The 19026-nt window shown below is 39.0% G+C and overlaps 2 protein-coding genes across 2 annotated transcripts in view; one reads left to right on the forward strand and one right to left on the reverse strand.

Annotated features, from left to right (window-relative positions):
• Positions 1-151: 151 nt before the first annotated feature.
• Positions 152-2170, forward strand: atp5f1e (ATP synthase F1 subunit epsilon). Its single transcript, XM_034144809.1, has 3 exons — positions 152-294; positions 652-776; positions 1997-2170. Coding segments are annotated over exons 1-3 (159 nt in total). The 5' UTR covers positions 152-262; the 3' UTR covers positions 1999-2170.
• A 131-nt stretch (positions 2171-2301) lies between these two features.
• The window catches only part of si:dkey-11f4.7 (piezo-type mechanosensitive ion channel component 2), a 29572-nt gene continuing 12847 nt past the window's right edge, over positions 2302-19026 (reverse strand). The window contains exons 21-45 of the mRNA XM_034144808.1: positions 18641-18730; positions 18399-18481; positions 18215-18280; positions 17917-18029; positions 17655-17775; positions 16537-16611; positions 16227-16393; positions 15544-15743; positions 15224-15385; positions 13962-14291; positions 13586-13844; positions 12933-13121; positions 12595-12802; positions 11338-11470; positions 11080-11227; positions 10787-11001; positions 8612-8770; positions 8220-8367; positions 7757-7945; positions 7099-7191; positions 6352-6521; positions 5595-5711; positions 5342-5421; positions 4518-4743; positions 2302-3212 (exon numbers count right to left, since the gene is read on the reverse strand). Coding sequence (XP_034000699.1) covers positions 2957-3212; positions 4518-4743; positions 5342-5421; positions 5595-5711; positions 6352-6521; positions 7099-7191; positions 7757-7945; positions 8220-8367; positions 8612-8770; positions 10787-11001; positions 11080-11227; positions 11338-11470; positions 12595-12802; positions 12933-13121; positions 13586-13844; positions 13962-14291; positions 15224-15385; positions 15544-15743; positions 16227-16393; positions 16537-16611; positions 17655-17775; positions 17917-18029; positions 18215-18280; positions 18399-18481; positions 18641-18730 — 3997 coding nt within the window. The 3' untranslated portion in view covers positions 2302-2956. The remainder of the gene's footprint in view (positions 3213-4517; positions 4744-5341; positions 5422-5594; positions 5712-6351; positions 6522-7098; positions 7192-7756; positions 7946-8219; positions 8368-8611; positions 8771-10786; positions 11002-11079; positions 11228-11337; positions 11471-12594; positions 12803-12932; positions 13122-13585; positions 13845-13961; positions 14292-15223; positions 15386-15543; positions 15744-16226; positions 16394-16536; positions 16612-17654; positions 17776-17916; positions 18030-18214; positions 18281-18398; positions 18482-18640; positions 18731-19026) is intronic.

Below are 19026 nucleotides of genomic sequence, written 5' to 3' on the forward strand. Positions count from 1 at the left end.
TAAATATACATGTACATATGTATATATATTTAAATATATGTCATGTGCAAATGCGACTTGTATAGCTTACTATAGGATAATATTGAACATTAACAATTATAAAACAAACTTGTATATTAAATTACTGGGGGCAGGACAAGCCAAGGTCTCAGCTGTCAGTCGTGGTCAGGCACGGTTCTAATTGGGTGGGGATAAACAACGTAGATATATTACGTCATCACGCACAGATCCTAACTGTCCTTGAAGGTATAACACAGGCAAGATGGTCGCATACTGGAGACAGGCAGGCCTCAGGTAAAAAAATATATATAATATACATTTGCAGATTTCGCTTTGTGCTGAGTGTTAACCACGTTATTCTATTTAAGGTTTTGGCTTGATAACGCGGTACTTTAAAAAGTCCCTGTAGCTATTATGTCTATTATATAACTGAGCAGGCAACATAGCTAACATACGATAGTAGCTTTAGCTAGCTTTAAATCCCATGTGTTTAACTTAGGACGCTTACGTTAGCCGATAACCCTCCGAAATATGACACGGCATCGTATAATGCATAGGATACATTACTTGTTTTTTAAGAAGCAGTTGTGTTTTTTGGAGGTCAGCAGTGTCCTTTAGCATGCGGCTAACAAGTGTGTCCTCTTTCTGCAGCTACATCCGCTTCTCGTCTATCTGCGCCACCGCGCTGCGGGCTGCGATGAAGCCGCAGCTCAAAGCCGAGGCGATGAAGGCCGCGGAGTCCAGCGTCAAAGTCTACACGGCTAAAGTAGCAACATGTAAGTGCATTAAACAATAAGTAAACAACACAAGAGATGACAGCAAATACATGCACCATGGCCTCTAAATGTTTGAAGGAGAGGCAGCTGCCTGTGACATTGAATGTTGACCCAGGTTACTTGTGTGGAGGAAGTATGTATAGCATTTAGCTTATTGTAATCCACCATTCCAATTTACGAGAATTAGAAGCTACTACATCCTATGCAGTACAGTAGTGACGGTGTCCTTTCTTATTTGCTTAATAGCCCCTTTCAGAGAGGTGTATACGGATTAATACAATCTGATACAATGGAGATATGGGAGTGGGACCCCCTTAAAAGCTATATGAAACGTAGGGGTCCGAGACACTAAGCAAATGGTATATAACACGCGTATAGTTCTGAAAAAGTCTCACGAACTACATAACGCATAAAGCTTATTAAAGACCAGAAACTTACTGGACTGAATTGAACTAAACATCAGTAAATAGGCAAGAAACAATCAATGTAGGGATATGGAAATAAGTTTGATTTAAATTAATTTCAGAATAGATATTATGCTAGTTTATTTGTCCCCAGCCGTTTAGTGTATTGAACATTGGTATTACAAACTACTGGCTTGCGCTCTCGGAAAACCAACAGGACATTTTCATACTGTAAAACACAATTCATACATGTGGACCTTTGCATAAGTCTGTATTGATATTGGAATAATATTACTGCACATCATTTTACTGTACCCAATGTAGGTGAATATAATGTATTTATATGCTATGAGTATTTAAACCTAAAACATATTTTCTGGATGCATTGTTTTGGAAACAGGCATATGTTTATTTATGCAAAATCACAACCTCAAATGAACTATTAATTGGACTGTTTGAATAAAACCTATAACACAACACTCTTATCTCATGCTTAAGTCTCTACCAAGACAAGGTCATTGTTTCAGTGTACTTAACATTTTCGAATTATTTAAAAATCAATAGTGCATAAACCTTTATAATAACATCTTAAGTGATACCCAACCTACCTTACATTTAATGGTGTTACACCCATGGAAGTGTCCGCCAGACATTATTGTTCTCAACCTGTCTTTGCACCCCTACTTTGCAAGTAGATCAACTCCAAACCTTCAGTCACTGATATGAATGATACCTTTGTTCTGTCTGGGATGCAAAATAATTTTCATGAGGACATATTTTCAGTAATGTTTCTGTACTGTCTCTGTTTCCCTCCAGGATTTGAGAATCCGATGTTGATAGTTTCCCCATGAGTTGTGAGGTCCTTTATTGTCCTGTCCTGCACACCGCAGAGAAGAAAGATGGATGACATCAAGATGACCTGGATGAAATTCCTCTACTTTCCTTTTCATTTGTAATTTAAATTTTATTAAAGATGAATATCGGAAATACGTTTTGTTTCCTTGTATTCTTGCATTTCCAGAACTGCACAAAGAGACACTGGAACATTTGTCTATAAGAATTTTTATTTTGGTATAAATAAATCAGTGCAGTAGTTGACATGGTAGTATACAGAAACATGGTATTTACAGAGGTATGTGTGTGTTAACCATGAGTTTATCAATGGTATGTTGAGCTTTTAATGATCCTGCCAGAATCTGAGTTGGGGAATACTGTTCTAGTAAAACCTGAATTCAAAATCATCAGAAATGCATGCATTGCCATGTGGGCTGGAAGTAAAAAACAAATGCAAAAACACTGGCACGCTTTCATTGTTTTACTGTAACCAAATGTAATTGGTGTTATAGTTTAGTGACTTTAAAAGTATTCTGAAACATGTCATTGTTGATTTTCTGTATGATAGAACATTACTCCTTAAGCTTTTTGCTAGGAATTGTAGTGTTGGTTAACAGATCATTGTTTCAATTATTTAAATGAGTGAAACTATGATAAGTGTCAGTATGATCACATGTAAAGGTATGAAAACCATGTGATCATCTTTTTTGATAGAAGCGCTTTAAAAGATGCTCTTTCTTTTTACGCAAAGGTCATAATGGGACTCACAATCTCGCTCATAGATATTCAGCAGATTGATTACAACTGGATCATTTATCACAGGTTTCACCTGCTGCTCATTTTAATACAAATAAAGGACATTACTGCACCAAAGGTTATTTGCTCTAATACATCCATTTTGAGTGATGGGAGTGCAGGCGTGACACCCTCCGCAGCCCAACCCTAGCTGTCTTTCTTTTCTCTGGTCATCTTGATCATGGTCTCCGGCGATCGGTAGAGGAAGATGAGTTTCTCAAACAGCGTCTCCTCCAGCTCCATCTCTCCCGTCTCCCGGACAACGAAGATGTCCGTGCAGAGCTTCAGGACCCGGTCCACACACGGCAGCTCCTCAAACATGATGGACCTGGAGATCCCGTTGAAGAACTCCCTGACAAACTTTCCGACGACCAGCACCACCGACATGTACAGACCCACGATGCTGTGAGGGAGGGGGGTCGGGGGGCAGAGACAGAGGACATGTTCAACACATTTATGTGAGAGATGCCACTGTGAAACCACAACAGCCAATCTAACCAACAAAAGTTTTATTATAAAAATAATAATACACTTTATTTTTACAGCATCTCTTTTGTAGTGGTGTAGTTCAAACTCTTATAAGAAAGAAAAGAGAATACATAAAAACAGATAGCAGCTGAGGATCTAAGGGTCTGTGAAGCATTATAAATAGACAAAGAACTAAGGATGTAGGCTAGTCACGAACCTTTAGAAGCTTAAAGTAAAATTAACTTTAAAATCAATAATAACAAAATGGGAGCCAGTGCAGGTAAACTGTGCTGACATACTCATTACATTACATGTCACTTGTTAGACGCTTTTATCCAAAGCGACTTACATACTCAATACCGTGGACAATCCCCACAGGAGCAATTTGGGGTGAAGTGTCTTGCCCAGGGACACAACGACATGCTGACTGCAGTGGGGTTTGAACCTGTGCTCCCTTGATCCGAACACCAACGCTCTATCCACTGCGCCACACGCCTCCCTATTTCTTGTTCCCGTTAAAAGCCTGGCAGCTTTAATTTAAGGCAATGTATCAATATATGTTATGGGAACAAAACAAAGGGTGCATAACAGTAGTCTAATCTACTTGTAATTAATGTATGGAGGCATCTTGTTGGGATAGGAGCGGCCGTACCTTTTGCTTTATTTGAAATGATTCAAAGGCTTTATTTGTCACATGCAACAGCTACAGCGTAGTTGTTGGCAAAGAATATCTAAAGAACCAGACTTCCCCAACAAAACAACACACAATTATACTTGAGACATAATAAAAAAGAAAGAAAATAAATAAAGCAACCAAAGGAAATGCAGGAATAATTCAAATATATACACATACAATGGATTAAGTACATAAATTATGAGTAACGTTTTACTGTCAAAATGCAGGTGATGTTTTAACCTCCTGATCAAAGTGTATTGAATGGTTCTGACCTGCACCTTAGCACACACACAACGACACACACATGGATGACCCCCCCCCCCCCTTTGCTGTTTTATTTTATTATTATTCTTTGTATGTATTTATCTTTTCATATGTCTATTTTATTATTTTTATTGATCTCTTTTTGTACTTTATTACTATTTATTTTTTTCTTATGTTGGCTATGTAGATACAGCTAAATGAAAATGGAAAAAAACTGTTGACCAAAATGTGAACATGTATGTATAATGAAATCTGAAATAAAAACTAAGTTTAAAAAAAAAAGAAAAGCAGGTGACGTACCCGTGTCCGGCCAGAAAGCCCAGACTGGAGGGGCTGACTTTATCGCTGATCACCACGATCTCTATGCTGTGGCACTTGTGGTGGGAGTATGCGACGACGGGGGAGCATTCCTCCACCACCCACCACTGGTCGGCCCCTTTCTCTGAGCCCGAGTCCACCTGCTCCAGCTTCACTGACATGGGTCTGAAGAAGGACAGCGCCTGCACCTCCGGGCGCTCCGAGTACCCTGAAGGGAAAACACGAGACGGATAAATTAAACTGTATGTTTTCAACAAGCTTTGATCAAATGAGCTCGCCTTTATCTAAGATGGATGCCTTTGGATATTATAAGTTTAATGCAGTAATCATTGATAAAGGATAAATATAAAATAGGCTGTCACAATGAGGTGGTTAAAATCAGAGCCATCCACCACTATATGGATAAAATAACACATTAAATATATATATGTATATATTATGGAAAGGTAATTTTACCTCCAAGTAAAGTAAAACAAAAATAGTCTATAGGATCAGACTCAAGCTGACTTGATTTATATAATTGTATCTAACAGCACACACTTTATTTGTATTTTTGTAATTTCCAAGGTGGAAGCGTCCCATGTTCATTTGTAAATAATTAAAGCTAATGTATAAATAGAAAATAATGTAGGAAGAGCCAGGCTGTAAAATGGTTCTCAAATGTATCGCTAATATTTTTGTTTTAATTGTGCACAATGCTATATGCTTTTAGTAATACCGATACAAAATAAAATAATTAATGTAAAAGGAATAGTTTCCCCCAAAACACCTGCAGGATGGTCTGTGCACAATAAGCTGTAACTTACCCACTTTCATGCTTTTTGCCATTTTGGACTCGGCTCCTCTGTTACCTCTGATGAACTTCGGCAGCAGAGAATGAATGAGCCTACGGGACAGAAAAACACGTTTAACACTTTTTAGGACACATTCTGCGCCCCTCCATTTCAACAACTACTCTATTCAGAGTAAATCTTGGTTAGAACGATTAACAGCATGATTGTTTGATTTAATTTCTCACATTATCATTTATAGTATGTAAAGTGTGTGTGTGCTACTCACACAGGTTTGCTGCTGTTGCCTTGGAGCATGTGGACGATCCCTTCTCTCAAAGCTTGGTCCTCAAACTTCACAGTGTGTTCTCCCACCGTCTCTACAACCATTGAGATGGACGTGTTCCTGAAGGAAGGAGAGCAACGTTAAGGGCCAAAGTTTACACGCTGCAATGTGCATCTGTTCGAATTCCAGATGCTTGAGTACTCAAAGTACTTCCTTGTCTGATATGTAAAACAATAAAGGGTTCACAAACTGACCAAAATCCAGAAAACACAGGAAGTAATAAATATAATTGAGCTTTACATTTTAGAAAAATATATTTAGTAAATATCCATACTCAGGAATTCATTTCAAACCAGTAAATGTACACATTTTAAACAAGGATTTGTATAACCATTAAAACCTACAACGAGATATACAAGCCCACTGGATCTGCACGCACACCCAACACACACACACACACACACACACACACACACACACACACACACACACACACACACACACACACACACACACACACACACACACACACACACACACACCACACACACACACACACACACACACACACACACACACACACACACACACACACACACACACACACACACACACACACACACACACACACACACACCGAAAAGCAGAGTACACTTTCGCCATCCTCTTTTATAACTTGGAAACTATGCCGCGCTCGTCATAAACAAGTCAACCAACCAAACAAACAAGCTGCCGAGTGATTATTTACACACACACTGACCTGACCAGCGACCAGCGTAAGGTCATGTATACGTGAGGGGAGTTGTTGAGCTCCTGTATCATGGCGGCTCGACTGGCCGGGCTGATGCTCCACAGCAGACTGGCATCGCTCTTGATCTTAGCCACGATGATGTCGTCTGCACCGTAGTTCATTATGAACTGCATCGCCGACTGGAAAGAGTGATATTATTTTAACAACAGTTCTATAATAATTATTTAAACGAAAATTAGAAACTCAACCTAAACTTGATTACTTGTAGTTGTTTAGATGACAGAATGCATGTAAAGAAAATGTATGTTATTAATCTGATTGTGCTATTAGCAAAATACCATATTCATTCCAGCAAATTTGTGAAATAAAAACCCTGACGTTACTGTCTTCATATCCTACATAAAATCCTGCCTGGATACATTAAAATAATGCACAGACTATTCTGTTGTGAATGAATGTGAAAAATGCCTTGTTGTTGAAAGATGCTTTACAATAAAGGGGTTGCTTATGCTACTTAACCATTTATCCACCAGGGGGTGCCAAACTGTTACTTGTGTATGTCTCTGCATACAGCAGTGCCTTCTCCTGACCTTAAAATATTAATTACTTATTTTTGAAAACACGTCTGCCTCCTCTAGCAACACAATCTGTCTCATTAAAAAATAATTAAAAACCCATATTTAAAGAAAAGATACCATAAGAGTGTAGAATTTTAACATTTATTTTTCTGGTGTTTTAAAGTAAGTTAAATCTTACTGGATGGGTTGCGTAGACTTTGGTGAGTCGGTTGAATCCAGCTTCTGTGTACGGAACCAAGTTCTGCTCCTGGGCGGTCATGGTGAACAGAGGCTGTGGAAACACAATCAGACACACAGAGTATAACATACACTCACACTGGAGATGGACAAGTACTGTCCCCTGACCCGCACAGATAGAGGACAAGTCAAAAACGTGATTGCTGGTATGAACCATATCTTGACAAATGATGGATTGCCAATGCAGTTTTGTGCAGAAATTCATGGTTCACAGAGGAGGATGTACCTTACTATATTTGGTGATCCTCTGACTTTCTTTCTAGTGCCACCATGAGAGTGTAATTGGACAGAGACCATGTTACACTTGCTGAACATCGGCATTTTTACTTGTTACGCTCAAAACAGTAAAGACGTGTTTGAAAGTCAAACACTTGAGTCTTCATTGCTGTAGACTCAAGTGTTTGACTTTCACTCACAAGACACCACACTTGCATTATTTTTGCTGTAGTCCTTAAAGCTAAAAGCAACTTTGCTGTTTAGAAAGAATCCCTGGCTGAACATAAGCAGCCAGCTAGATTCAATGTTTTAGAATATAAGTACAAGAACTCTAAAAGTTGAGAAGTTAGCACACAGTTCGGTGTCCTCGTCTCCATGCTGACCTCGTATCCTGCGATGCTGAGCTGGATGGAGACTTCCACCGGGGGGTTGTTCACTCCGGCTGCCGACTGGACCAGCGACATGAAGAGGAGCGGGAACCAGATGATGCTGATGAGAGCGAAGATGATGAATCCTCCCATCCCGTATTTCACCACCTTCTTCTTCTTCTGACCCGGAGTGTGGGGGTATTTCTGGAAGAATTCAGTCATAAAACGTATTAGTTACTTCCTGTCATCTTAGACGTTTTTATACAGCATTTTTACATAAAGGATAAAGGATAACACTAAAATTATCTTTTAAATTAGAATATGGATGATAGTTTCTGTCTGAAAACAAGAGTACAGGAGTTAAATAAGGCAACAAGCCCTGCAGAAATTCATATTGTAAAAACATATTGTAATTTTAAAGCTTTAAATGTGAGAGGTTCTGTAGTAACAGTGCAGCGAGTAGTGCAATATCAATTACTTTCTCGGACTCCCTCCAGCACTTGAGGATGAAAATGTTTGCATAGATGTCTTCAACACAGATCCAGCTGGAGAGGGACAGAGTGGTGTCGGTCCAGACCCAGTCCATCACGGCCCTCAGCTCTGTCAGGAAGGGAACCAAACGGAACCTGGAGCAGGACCCGAGTAAAGGATTTTTTTAAGGAAAATTAAGGATTTTATTCAGTTTATTTGGTCAAATTCACCATAAAAACTATCCTTAAGATTAAATGCCTAACAGAGAACAATTCAAATACACTCTGAAGACTCTATCAAGAGTCTTTAAAGTTTTTAAATTGTGTCTCATTCAATACAATTACAATAACTGCATGCGTAACAGAGTTATTTGTATAAGGCCAGTAACCGTTTTCTTACCCCTGGAAGAGGAAGAGGTTCAGGTAGTTGTAGTTTTTGGTGAGGAAGTTGCCCAGGATCTGGTTTGGGTAGCCACATTTTATCTGGTAGGCAGACAGGCCGAAGTAGATGCACTTCACAAAGTACCAGAGCTGAGCAATAGAGTTCCTGTTGAACCTCCTGTGGGGCGAAAAAGACATGATGAGATACTGAAAGAAAAACACAGTGAATGTGCACTTTCATGTTTCATGAAAAAAACACTGTCTGTTTAATTTGGTCACAATTGTGTTTTATCTTATAATCAAAGCAATTAAAACACAATTTGAAAGAAAATGATTTCATTTATTTTTAGTTGTGTATCCCAGCTAGCAGGGAACATTCTCACAACTTTGGCTAACGTTACCTACAGGTTCTAAAAATGTTTTAAAGAAAACGTTTTAATCTGATGTTCAAAGAACCTTTAGAGGATGTTTATCATTTTAAATAATGTTCCTATAAGGTTTAAGGTTAACTAAGACATAACGTTTTAACTGCAACATTCAGAGGATGTTTTGAGGATGTTATTGAGGCTTGAGATGACAGAAAGTCTTTTATTAAACGTTCCTTTAATGTGATATGTTAACAAAGGTGGAACGTTTTGCCTGCAACATTCTAAGGATGTGTTTTGGACGTTGTTGGGGTAACACATTAAAGATGTTCTTTTATAAAACGTTCCCTCAATGTTACATGATAACAAAAGAAGAACATTTTCAAAGCAACATTCAGAAAATGTTTTCAGGAGGTTATTGAGGCCTGAGATGACGGAACGTTTTTTTTATAGGTTTTCAGGAGGTTATTCTTTTTTTATAAAACGTTCCTGTGATGCGAAATATTAACACGGTCATCGTCAACGTCAGCTTTATTTGTAGAGCGCTTTAAAAACAAACCAGGTTTGTGCCAAAGTGCTTTACAACAGAATTGAGCAGAAGTTGTCATAAAACACAAGTTGTTGCATTTGTTTGAAAAGGATGTTTTAAAAAATCTGATGTCACCACATTGTCCTTTTGAAAAAAACAAACAAGCATGTAATTCATGATAAGCTGTAAGCAGATATTGCATGTTTGCGGTGGCATGTGTGAGTTCCCAGCTAGACATGAATGTTTTCAGCGGGAAGTTTTATTTTGGTTCCCAGAATGTTCTTCTGAAAGGTAGGATAACGTTCTCTAATAACATTCTTACATTTTTGGTGATAACTTTCTTAAGATGTTTTTGATAACCTTCATAAGATGTTTTTGATAACCTTCATAAGATGTTTTTGATAACCTTCTTAAGATGTTTTTGATAACATTGTTCGAACCCTACTATTCTTAAAATATTTTCGTTGTTTATGCACATGTCTCTATTGTCATATTGATAGAATAACACTTAGAAAACCAATTCGGTTTATTTCTATCATGACAAAAGCCACTTTTAGTCGCCAGGAGTATCGCCTATTAACGTTGGTAGTACTCTCCTCCGGCAGCTGAGTTGGTTCATTTGCATAATGGCTGCATGAGTGCATTGAGACAATGAATAGGATGTATAAAAACGAATTTGCATGCCAATATTCACTCACATGCACTTATAATCACACTAAGGTATGTAGGCCCACAGTATTCATAATATCATATGTGTAAAATATCAGAAAATAATCACACTTTTTTCTGACTATAAAGGTTGTGTCTCGTATGTAGGTTCTAACTGTTAGATAAGCTATCTGGCCGTGTGTGGTTTGTGAGGGCTGCGTATAAACAGTGTCCGCTGTTTATGCATATTGGATACAAATCGTTATTGCACCCTTTAGATTTGAGACCAACAGACATATAGAAAAACGGACCGACTGTCACTGCCCGTCCCTGAAGCCCCTGTTAGTGTTAGTATGTGTTTGTTTCTACTGTGTGTCTCTCTCCCTACCTAGAATGTTTTTAGAGAACGTTATCCTACCTTTCAGAAGAACATTCTGGGAACCAAACTAAAACTTCCCGCTGAAAACATTCCTAGAACAGTGAATGGTAACATTCTCAGAATGTTTTTAGAACCAAACATTTCAAGTGTGCAGGATGACGCCTGCACACTTAGAAATAAGGACTCAGTGTCAATGTAAATATTATTCTAATCATTCTTAAAATGAATAATCTAAAAGTCTAACAAATGAATGAACTGAATGAGCAGAATGACCTCTCAGTGACGCCCGGGAGGATGAAGAACATCCAGAAGTGAATGCCGAACACCAGCACCACCTGGAAAACACACTTTCCCAGCAGGGACTTCTTCAGGTAGAGGGCCCGGTCCACTATCATGGTGCCGAACTGCATGAGCAGCATGACCAGGAAGGCCTCTGGCACCTGGTCCTCCGACAGAGACTCTGAGATGTCGGCCGCTGAAGAATATTTCTACAGAGACCAAGATCAGTGTGTTAGTGTCATACTATAACAGGCACTTTAAGTGTGTGTACTGAGACAGACTCTTACTCCAAAAGCCGAGTATCCATATATCGTGACGATGAAGTTGACTACATCGATGAGGAACATGAGAGCGTAGACGTCACACACAGGACTGTAGTCTGGGTGGATGATGTCATAGAAGAACTGTCTTATGGGTAAGTAAATGTGAAGGGCGCTGTGGATGAAACATATGCAATGTTAAAACACACTTTTCTAAGCTGTAAAATGGATATGCTAGCTGTTAAAGGAAATGGTGACATATCTAAAATGTCACGAGGTGGTTACACTTCTATGATGGCAGCTTTGGCCTGCAGCATCCTCTCTTTGATCTGCTGTCGGATCCTCTGCTTCCTGGTCAGAGGAATCTTGTTTCGCTGTCCTCTCTTCTTCATGCTCCGCTGCTTCTTGGGCTTCCCCTCTCCAGTGAAAAAGAAAAGAGAAAGAAAGAAATGTAAGTCATGGAAGGTGAGGTAAAAAAATGTTTTTAGAAATCTCTAAGTTTTAATACCTGCAACCAGATGAGTAAAACCTGCCTTCCAAATCACAACATGTGCTTACAGAATACTGAATTTGGTTTATACTAAATACTAGATATAAGATACTTGCATGAGTTTACTTATATAAAAAGTTTATTATTTTTAACATTGTATTGTTAGTGGGAGGCTGTGGCTCAGTGCATAGTGTGCTGGACTTGGAATCAGGGGGTAGCAGTCAGCATGTCGTTGTGTCCCTGGGCAAGACACTTCACCCCAAATTGCTCCTGTGGGGATTGTCCACAGTACTGAATGTATGTAAGTCGCTTTGGATAAAAGCGTCTAACAAGTAACATGTAATGTAATGTAATGTTAGTTTTACATGCACAGGGTTCTTTTAAATAAAGCGATACACATATGCATTATTAAGTACCGTAGGTAAATTAATGAATATATAAATATTACATCATGGCTACTGCGTGCCAAAAATATAGAGAGTCCTAAATCAAAAAATATAGAAAACTGAATGCACTATATGGAAACAATACGGTCACTATAAAATAGAAACTCACGACACAGCACTATCGGATATATAACTCCCTGTAGGAAGATTACAGTACCGTATTGAATTAATATAAATGCCTAGTAGACAAGGAGAGTAGGTCACTAAATGTAAGCTGCTATTCAGTATCACAGACTCATTTGAATTTCTTTTTAGGCAATAATGATGCGACAGCAGATACAATTACACAAACAGTATCTGCTGTTGTTTATATATAACATTTACAAAACCCAATGGTTAACTGTGAAGAGAAAGGGTTTTGTTAACCATGGGACCATAGAAAACACAAACAATAAAAAAAGGAAACATTTTACACTGGATTCTCTTAAACTGGTCAGATTTTGATTTAAGTTTAGTTCACCCTGAATTGCTCCTGTGGGTATTGTCCACAGTATTCAATGTATTACATGTCTAACATATGTTTTGTGTAATGTAAACAATTTGAGCCCTTGCAAAAGCACTAAAATAAATACCATGAATTATTATTATTATTATTAAATATTTTACCATCAGATTCTGCTGAGTCGCCTTTCCTCCGTCTGCAGAACAGGGAGGTGGTGGAGGCCTGGATAGGGAGGAACTTTAGCCGGCGTTTAGATCTATCACTGTTGCCCGTCTTATCTCCTCCTGTCATCTTCTTCCTGTCCACTTTCTTCTTCATCTTCTTGAAAAAATCTGGCATCTCCACCTCTTTGTTGTCCCACAGCCCGTGGCACTGCGCAGTCATGGACACAACAATTATTTTAACCTGATAAACTAGCTGAATTAAAACAATGCTGATGGTCCCCTACTGGACATACAGCAGCATGCAGGTGGGTTTATTTGAATGAGCAGATCATGATTACCTTGAGAATGGAGCGGTGGAAGAACAGAGCGAGCAGCTGGATGAGGTCGAAGAGGACGTAGCCGTCTTTCTTCTCCACCCCGATGATGTTGGGCAGGGCGAAGGGCCGCTCTGCGTTGATGCCTCGGTACGCAGAGGTGGTCCAGGGGAAGAAACCAAACTGAAAGAAGTACTTCACCACAACAGTCAGCTGAGAGAAACAGAAAACAAGTTCTGCATCAGGAAGCGGCTAGAAACATTCGATCAGATAATGTTTTCCCAAGAACAAATGTAGTTTCTGTTTTCTGCACATGACAATTAATCAGACTCTACTCAGCTCTTTCTGTAGCCATGTCTTAAGCTTTTTCTACCCAAGTATGGGAGGGACAATGGAGGGAACCCACACAAGGGGTCAACATGCACCTTTACACATATTTGCATACATTTAATCTAAGAAAGAAGTCACAGTCTCATGTTTACTAAAACTAAAATAAAATGCAGATAAGATGAAAAATCAAGTTTAATTCAACAAAACTTAAGGCTTTTGATAATACATGTATTGGTGTCTGGAGTCAATTTGTTCTAAAAACAATATCCCACCAAATTATGACCCCTCACATTTGAATATTATGTCAAACACAGCACACAACAGAGTGTAATATTAACCTACTGTACCTCGGTGTAGATGATGGCGGTCATCCAGAAGCGCTTGGTGGGCCGGGGCACGGACAGCATGGCCCAGAGGAAGATGAGGATGGGCAGGATGAGCGAGAGGAAGGACGCCGTCACGATGTGGTTCAGGATGATGACAAAGTAGCACAGCATCTCTGACTTGGACACCATGGTGTTGTAGAGGGCGAACAGCAGCTTCAGCGGCCGCGGCAACGTCACGAAAAACGTATCCGACTCTGAGATCTCATCATTCTCAAACATACTACAGCAAGGAGGGGAGGGAAGGAAAGACAGAAATGATAATACTGCCATTAGTGATGCCACAAAGCAACTTGTTTCTCCTACCAAAGATTAAACATGCTTTCTCGTGTGTACTGACTTGTTGAGCAGCAGCTCGCTGGCGGTGAGGTTCCTGGTTTCACTCAGAGGTCGGGGGGATCCCAGGAGGTCGATGCTGTTCTCTCCATCACTCTCCCTTAAACTCAGCGAGGTGCATTCTGGGTAATCTGCGCGTTCATATACTTCTCTCAGAGACGTTTTCTCGTTCAGCTCTTCTCCCTCCACCTCATGGTCCACCTCTCGTGGTCCCTCTTTCTCCTCTTCCTCCATCTCTTCTTGTTCTTGCTCACGTCTTGTCTCAGCCTCCATTTCCTCCTCATCTTCCTCGTCTTGTTTGTGCCCTTCTTTTTTAGGGGCACCATCTTCACAACTTTTGAGACAAGGAGAAACGCAGGGACATTTAAGGTCAAGAATCTAGGACATTATTTAGTGAAATGGTTTCTGCCAGGTTTGAAAGACTTTTAAGGAATTCTAGATTTACTATAAACAATGTTCTTGCATCTTTGCACCAATTATAACAACTTATTTTTTCATATATGATTGAATTTGATAATTAAATGAATAATTTGGTTAGTAAAATGTCAGAAAAAAGTTAGAAATGTCAAACACCGTTAGATTTCTCCAAATATATTAGTTGAATACGATCTCCATATTTAAAAGCCTGTAAAAAGCTATCTTTAATTTAACACAAGGTTTCCTAATTCAATTAATATATTTAAAATTATACATACACATTATATATTACATTTTAGTCTAACAAATCTATACCTTTAAAAAACTGCAGTAAATGATATACTTGTTACGTCAAATTATCAAGGGGACACATGTAAATCAGGAACCCAAGTATTTTCTTTATGCTGACCGGGGTCCCGAGCTAAATAAAAGTTAATGACGACTAATCGTTGCAGCTCAAGCACATGTATGTACTCGCATGAATAATTTAAACCGAGAAAGAGGTGCTCAAACTGAGGCACACTTTCCAGCAAGTAGTAGACAATTATATTGATTACTTTTTTTAATCTTTATTTATTTATATGTTTAAAAGTTTATTTAACAGGGTTGCACATTAATAAACATTGCTGTAAATAAACACAGTGGCTATTTTTCATCTGTAGACCCTGGACGGATGTTTAAAAGTCACCCTAAAAGCAAACTCAAAAAATGACCTTAACATTAAATAAAGTTAAAGAAAAAAAAAGAAACCATTAATAAAAAGGAACATAGAGGATTAAAATACAGGATAGGCCAGTTAAGAAAAACATTAAAAGCATACATATCAGTAACTAAAGACTTCTCCCTGACCTTGGTGAAAGTTCAACAGTCTCAAAGGTGGTCAGGTCGATGTTGGCTGTCCTCAGGAGCCTGCGTCTGAGCTGGTCAGCAACAGGAGACACAGCGGGGGGGTCGTCCAGCTCCTCCTGGGTCGGCTGCCGGGAGCCGAGCAGCGTCTCGTCCGTCATACAGCTGAGGAAGAGGAGCAGAGAGATAATAATAATAATAATAATAATAATAATAATAATAATAATAATAATAATAATAATAATAATAATAATATCTTATTCAGGTCTTTATTTTGCATATACAGGAAAGAAAATGTGAAAGAGCGACTCTGTGTCCAGTACCTGGAGACGCTGCTGCCCCAGGACACTTTGGAGGCTTGGTTCTTCAGCTTAGCATAGGCGTGGGGTGAGGAGGGGACGTCAGGCGGGGAGGAGGGGGGAGGCAGGTAGTCATCCAGGTCGTCTTGGGAAGAAAGCGTGTTCTGACGGGATATCCAGTTTTCATAAAACTGCTTCACGCTCTCCTGGCTCACCTCTTTACCCTGCAGCGAGGAAGCCACGTGAGTGAGTGAGAATGCACATTAGGAGGTTAACATAAATGGGATGCAGCCATCACAATAAAGGGGATATATAAAAACTCAAAGAAAAAAAAAAAGCCAGAAGAAATGTTTAGGCGATTTTGTAATTACAGCACATTTTTAAACGGAAGATATGGAAATACAGATAAAGGAAGACTTTACATATTTAAAAAAATCTCACATAATGAGTGCACATATTTATTTTCAAATTCTATAAATATTTGCATATTCATATATTCATCAACAAAAAACTGAGAAACAGACTCACTTTGTGTGTCACTGATGTTAGTCAGGTAAAAGTACCTTAAAGTCATACCAAATTGTTACTTGGGGATAGAATTTGTTTATGTCTATTTAAAATGATAAAAATCTATGGATCGTATTGAGGCCAAAACTCAAACCCAGTCTTGAATAAACCATCATCAGCTCTCCATCCTTTCCTCTCACCTTCTTCTGCTGCTGGCTGAGTAACGCACGCTCGAAGCGCAGCACCTTGGAAATGTCCAGGCCTTCTTTGCAGAAGGAGTTCAGGCCCTGCGTCAGGTCGTCCAGAAGAGACTTCACAAACACAACGCCGAACTTCAGGGTGCTGAAGACACGCTGCAGGATGTTTTCTGTGATCACAGTACAAATGTGTTTAGATGTAAGGCTACCCAGCTTGTTCATATCACAGTTATAAAAAATAGAAAGTAATTTAGTCATATTAATTTTACTTGTGGTATAATCCAGTTGAATGCAGGGACTTATGTCTGTTTACCTTTTTCCTCCTCTCCCTCTTCCTCCACAACACTTTCATCCAGGTCATCCTCACTAGAGTCTGCTCTTTCAATGCCTGGAACAAAGAAAGTGTTATTGTTGAAATATTTCAGCAGGATGTCTGAACAACTGCTAGACAGATGCCCTCAAATTCATGGTTCCCTCCTCAGGAGTCATGTGACCTCTTGACCTCTCCTCTGGCTCCAGAATCCCTTTTGAAGGTGTGGTTTACACCAAGGAACCAACACATCTGTCCAGCCTGACCTTTTCTCAGGTGCCATATTGCCAACCTTTACACAAGATTATTATGTGATGGACAGAATGAAGCAAAGATGTAATTAATGGCCCTTTTATTTGGAACACTTAGGGCAGAAGAAAACTTTGGAAAAGAAAATACTTTATCTTATCATCTACTGCAGGAATGTCCAAAAAGAAATTCACTCAGGGCCACATACAGAAAAATATAAGAATTGCTGGGCCTCATAAATTAAGTTATTAAGTTAGCAAAATCAATCAAATGTAGGCAGATTATTATTGATAATTGAATATGCTAAAAGAGCCTACATCACAGAGCTGCATTTATTTTGTAACAAAAAGTGTTGGCAGCTCATTCCTCAAATCAGCCAAAAACGTATGGAAATAAGTTATTGGGCTTTTTCTATCAACTAAGATTTGTCAGAGAATGTTTTTAACCTGAATTGACTGTATTTATATGAAAATGGGGCTAATTAATACATATTAATACTGTGTAGAATTTGGTAAGAAATATTTAAGAAGTCATTATGAGACAAGCACAAGATTCATGTGTGGGCCATATTCAATTATACTTCAGAATTGGCTGAGGGCCAATTCAAAATGGACCACGGGCCGCCGCTTGGACACTCCTAATCTACTGCGTTTGAATTATCCATACAAGTTCATACTACGCAGAGGGTAAACTTATGATTTCAATGACCCTCTATCAAACCAGTCTCAGAATTGTCTCTTCAAATGACTTCATATAACAGTATGGAACAGCTGTGGTTCACAGTATCCTCTCACATCCTCTCAACGTTTTAATTCAAAGACTCACATGAATAAATGAAGACTACAGGAGGGTTAGATGTGAGAGTCTCTCACCTTGCTGTCTCTGCAGCTCTCTCTTTGCTCTCTTCTTCTCCTCTTTCTTTATCTTTTTTTTCTCCTTCTTCAGGTCCTTAAGAGCTGACTTAGAGCTGTTGACCCAGGCGTCGTACGCCAACTGGGAAGAACAAAGACACAAACACACCTCTCAACTAAGGATACCAAAGAAACATCCATCAGTGTTTAAGATCATTTATGGAAAAAACGAAATGTATTCATAATTCTTTTGTATGTACGCTGTGTTTCTGCTGGCTCTCACCTGGAAAGCAGATTTCTTCTTCGGTGGTGGTTTCTCTTCATTCTTCTCTGTAACGTCCTCCTCTTCCTCCTCACTGTCACTCTCAAACAGGTGGTAGCCACAGTTGTTTTCCACTGCATAAAAAGAGCGATGTCAGAAACTGCAGCACAATGCATACAATGATCCAGAGCTGCTCCAGTGCAGCTCAGAGGCTGAATTCACTGATTTACTGCATAGCCATAGAGTTAAAAACATGTGACAAATAATAGGCTAGAATGATCAGAAACAGCTCTAAACAGTTGAACATGTTGCCTCTCACCTCCAGGCTGAGACACCCAGGGCTTCCACCATTTTCCGACGTCTTTCTTAGCCTTCTCATCGTCAGCTGGAAAAGATCGATCGGTTTAGTTATGTTAGATATATACAGAAGTTTTCTCTTTGAATGACAGAGACTCCATTGTTTAATAAACAGTAGAAACAGAACATGTATTTGTTTTAGTTACCCAGTGTAACCTGCTCCTGATCAGCAGGAAGAGCTGGTTTGTCTGCTGGTCCACCCTTCTGTTTAGATTTGATCTTCTCCATCCTGCAGGAAGAGGGTGGGAAGATGATGAAGTGGGATATTAAGAGGGGAAGTTGTGTTGGGAGACAGTAGAACGCAATGTTATTATTTCATTCACAGTCAGAACAGCTGAGTTGTTGTAAATGTACTTTACACTAAACGTTATGATATTTAATGTCTTACTGTTTCTTCAGTGTCTGCATAGACTTCTTCTCCATCTCCAGCCTGGCTGCTACCTCCTTCTTCACTCTGGCCTCAAACAGCTCAGCGCCCCTTAGAGGAGGAGACAGGTCATATTGAAAAACAGCCTGTCTCTGTAAAAAATAATATTCTGGTTTCAGCTATAGTCAGAAATGTTACAACATTTTGTGTAAAGAATCAATTCCTAATTTTTGTAATAAGATGTTTCCTAGAAAAGTTCTTATGACTTCATTTCAAATGAATTATTTCCAACTAATGGCATGCTTAACATAGATAATCTTTTAGCAAGTCTGTAACATTTTAACACGTATAAAGAATAACGTTTTGAATATTAATGAAAAATGAATAATATCCACACACAATTTCTA

Source organism: Trematomus bernacchii, unplaced genomic scaffold, assembly GCF_902827165.1.
Source record: "Trematomus bernacchii unplaced genomic scaffold, fTreBer1.1, whole genome shotgun sequence".
NCBI lineage: Eukaryota > Metazoa > Chordata > Actinopteri > Perciformes > Nototheniidae > Trematomus > Trematomus bernacchii.

Bases quoted from the DNA above. Each gene is read 5' to 3' on its own strand.
- atp5f1e (XM_034144809.1), top strand. From the start codon at position 263: ATGGTCGCATACTGGAGACAGGCAGGCCTCAG. The intron at 295-651 runs GTAAAAAAATAT...CTCTTTCTGCAG, and splicing joins TGGAGACAGGCAGGCCTCAG to CTACATCCGCTTCTCGTCTA.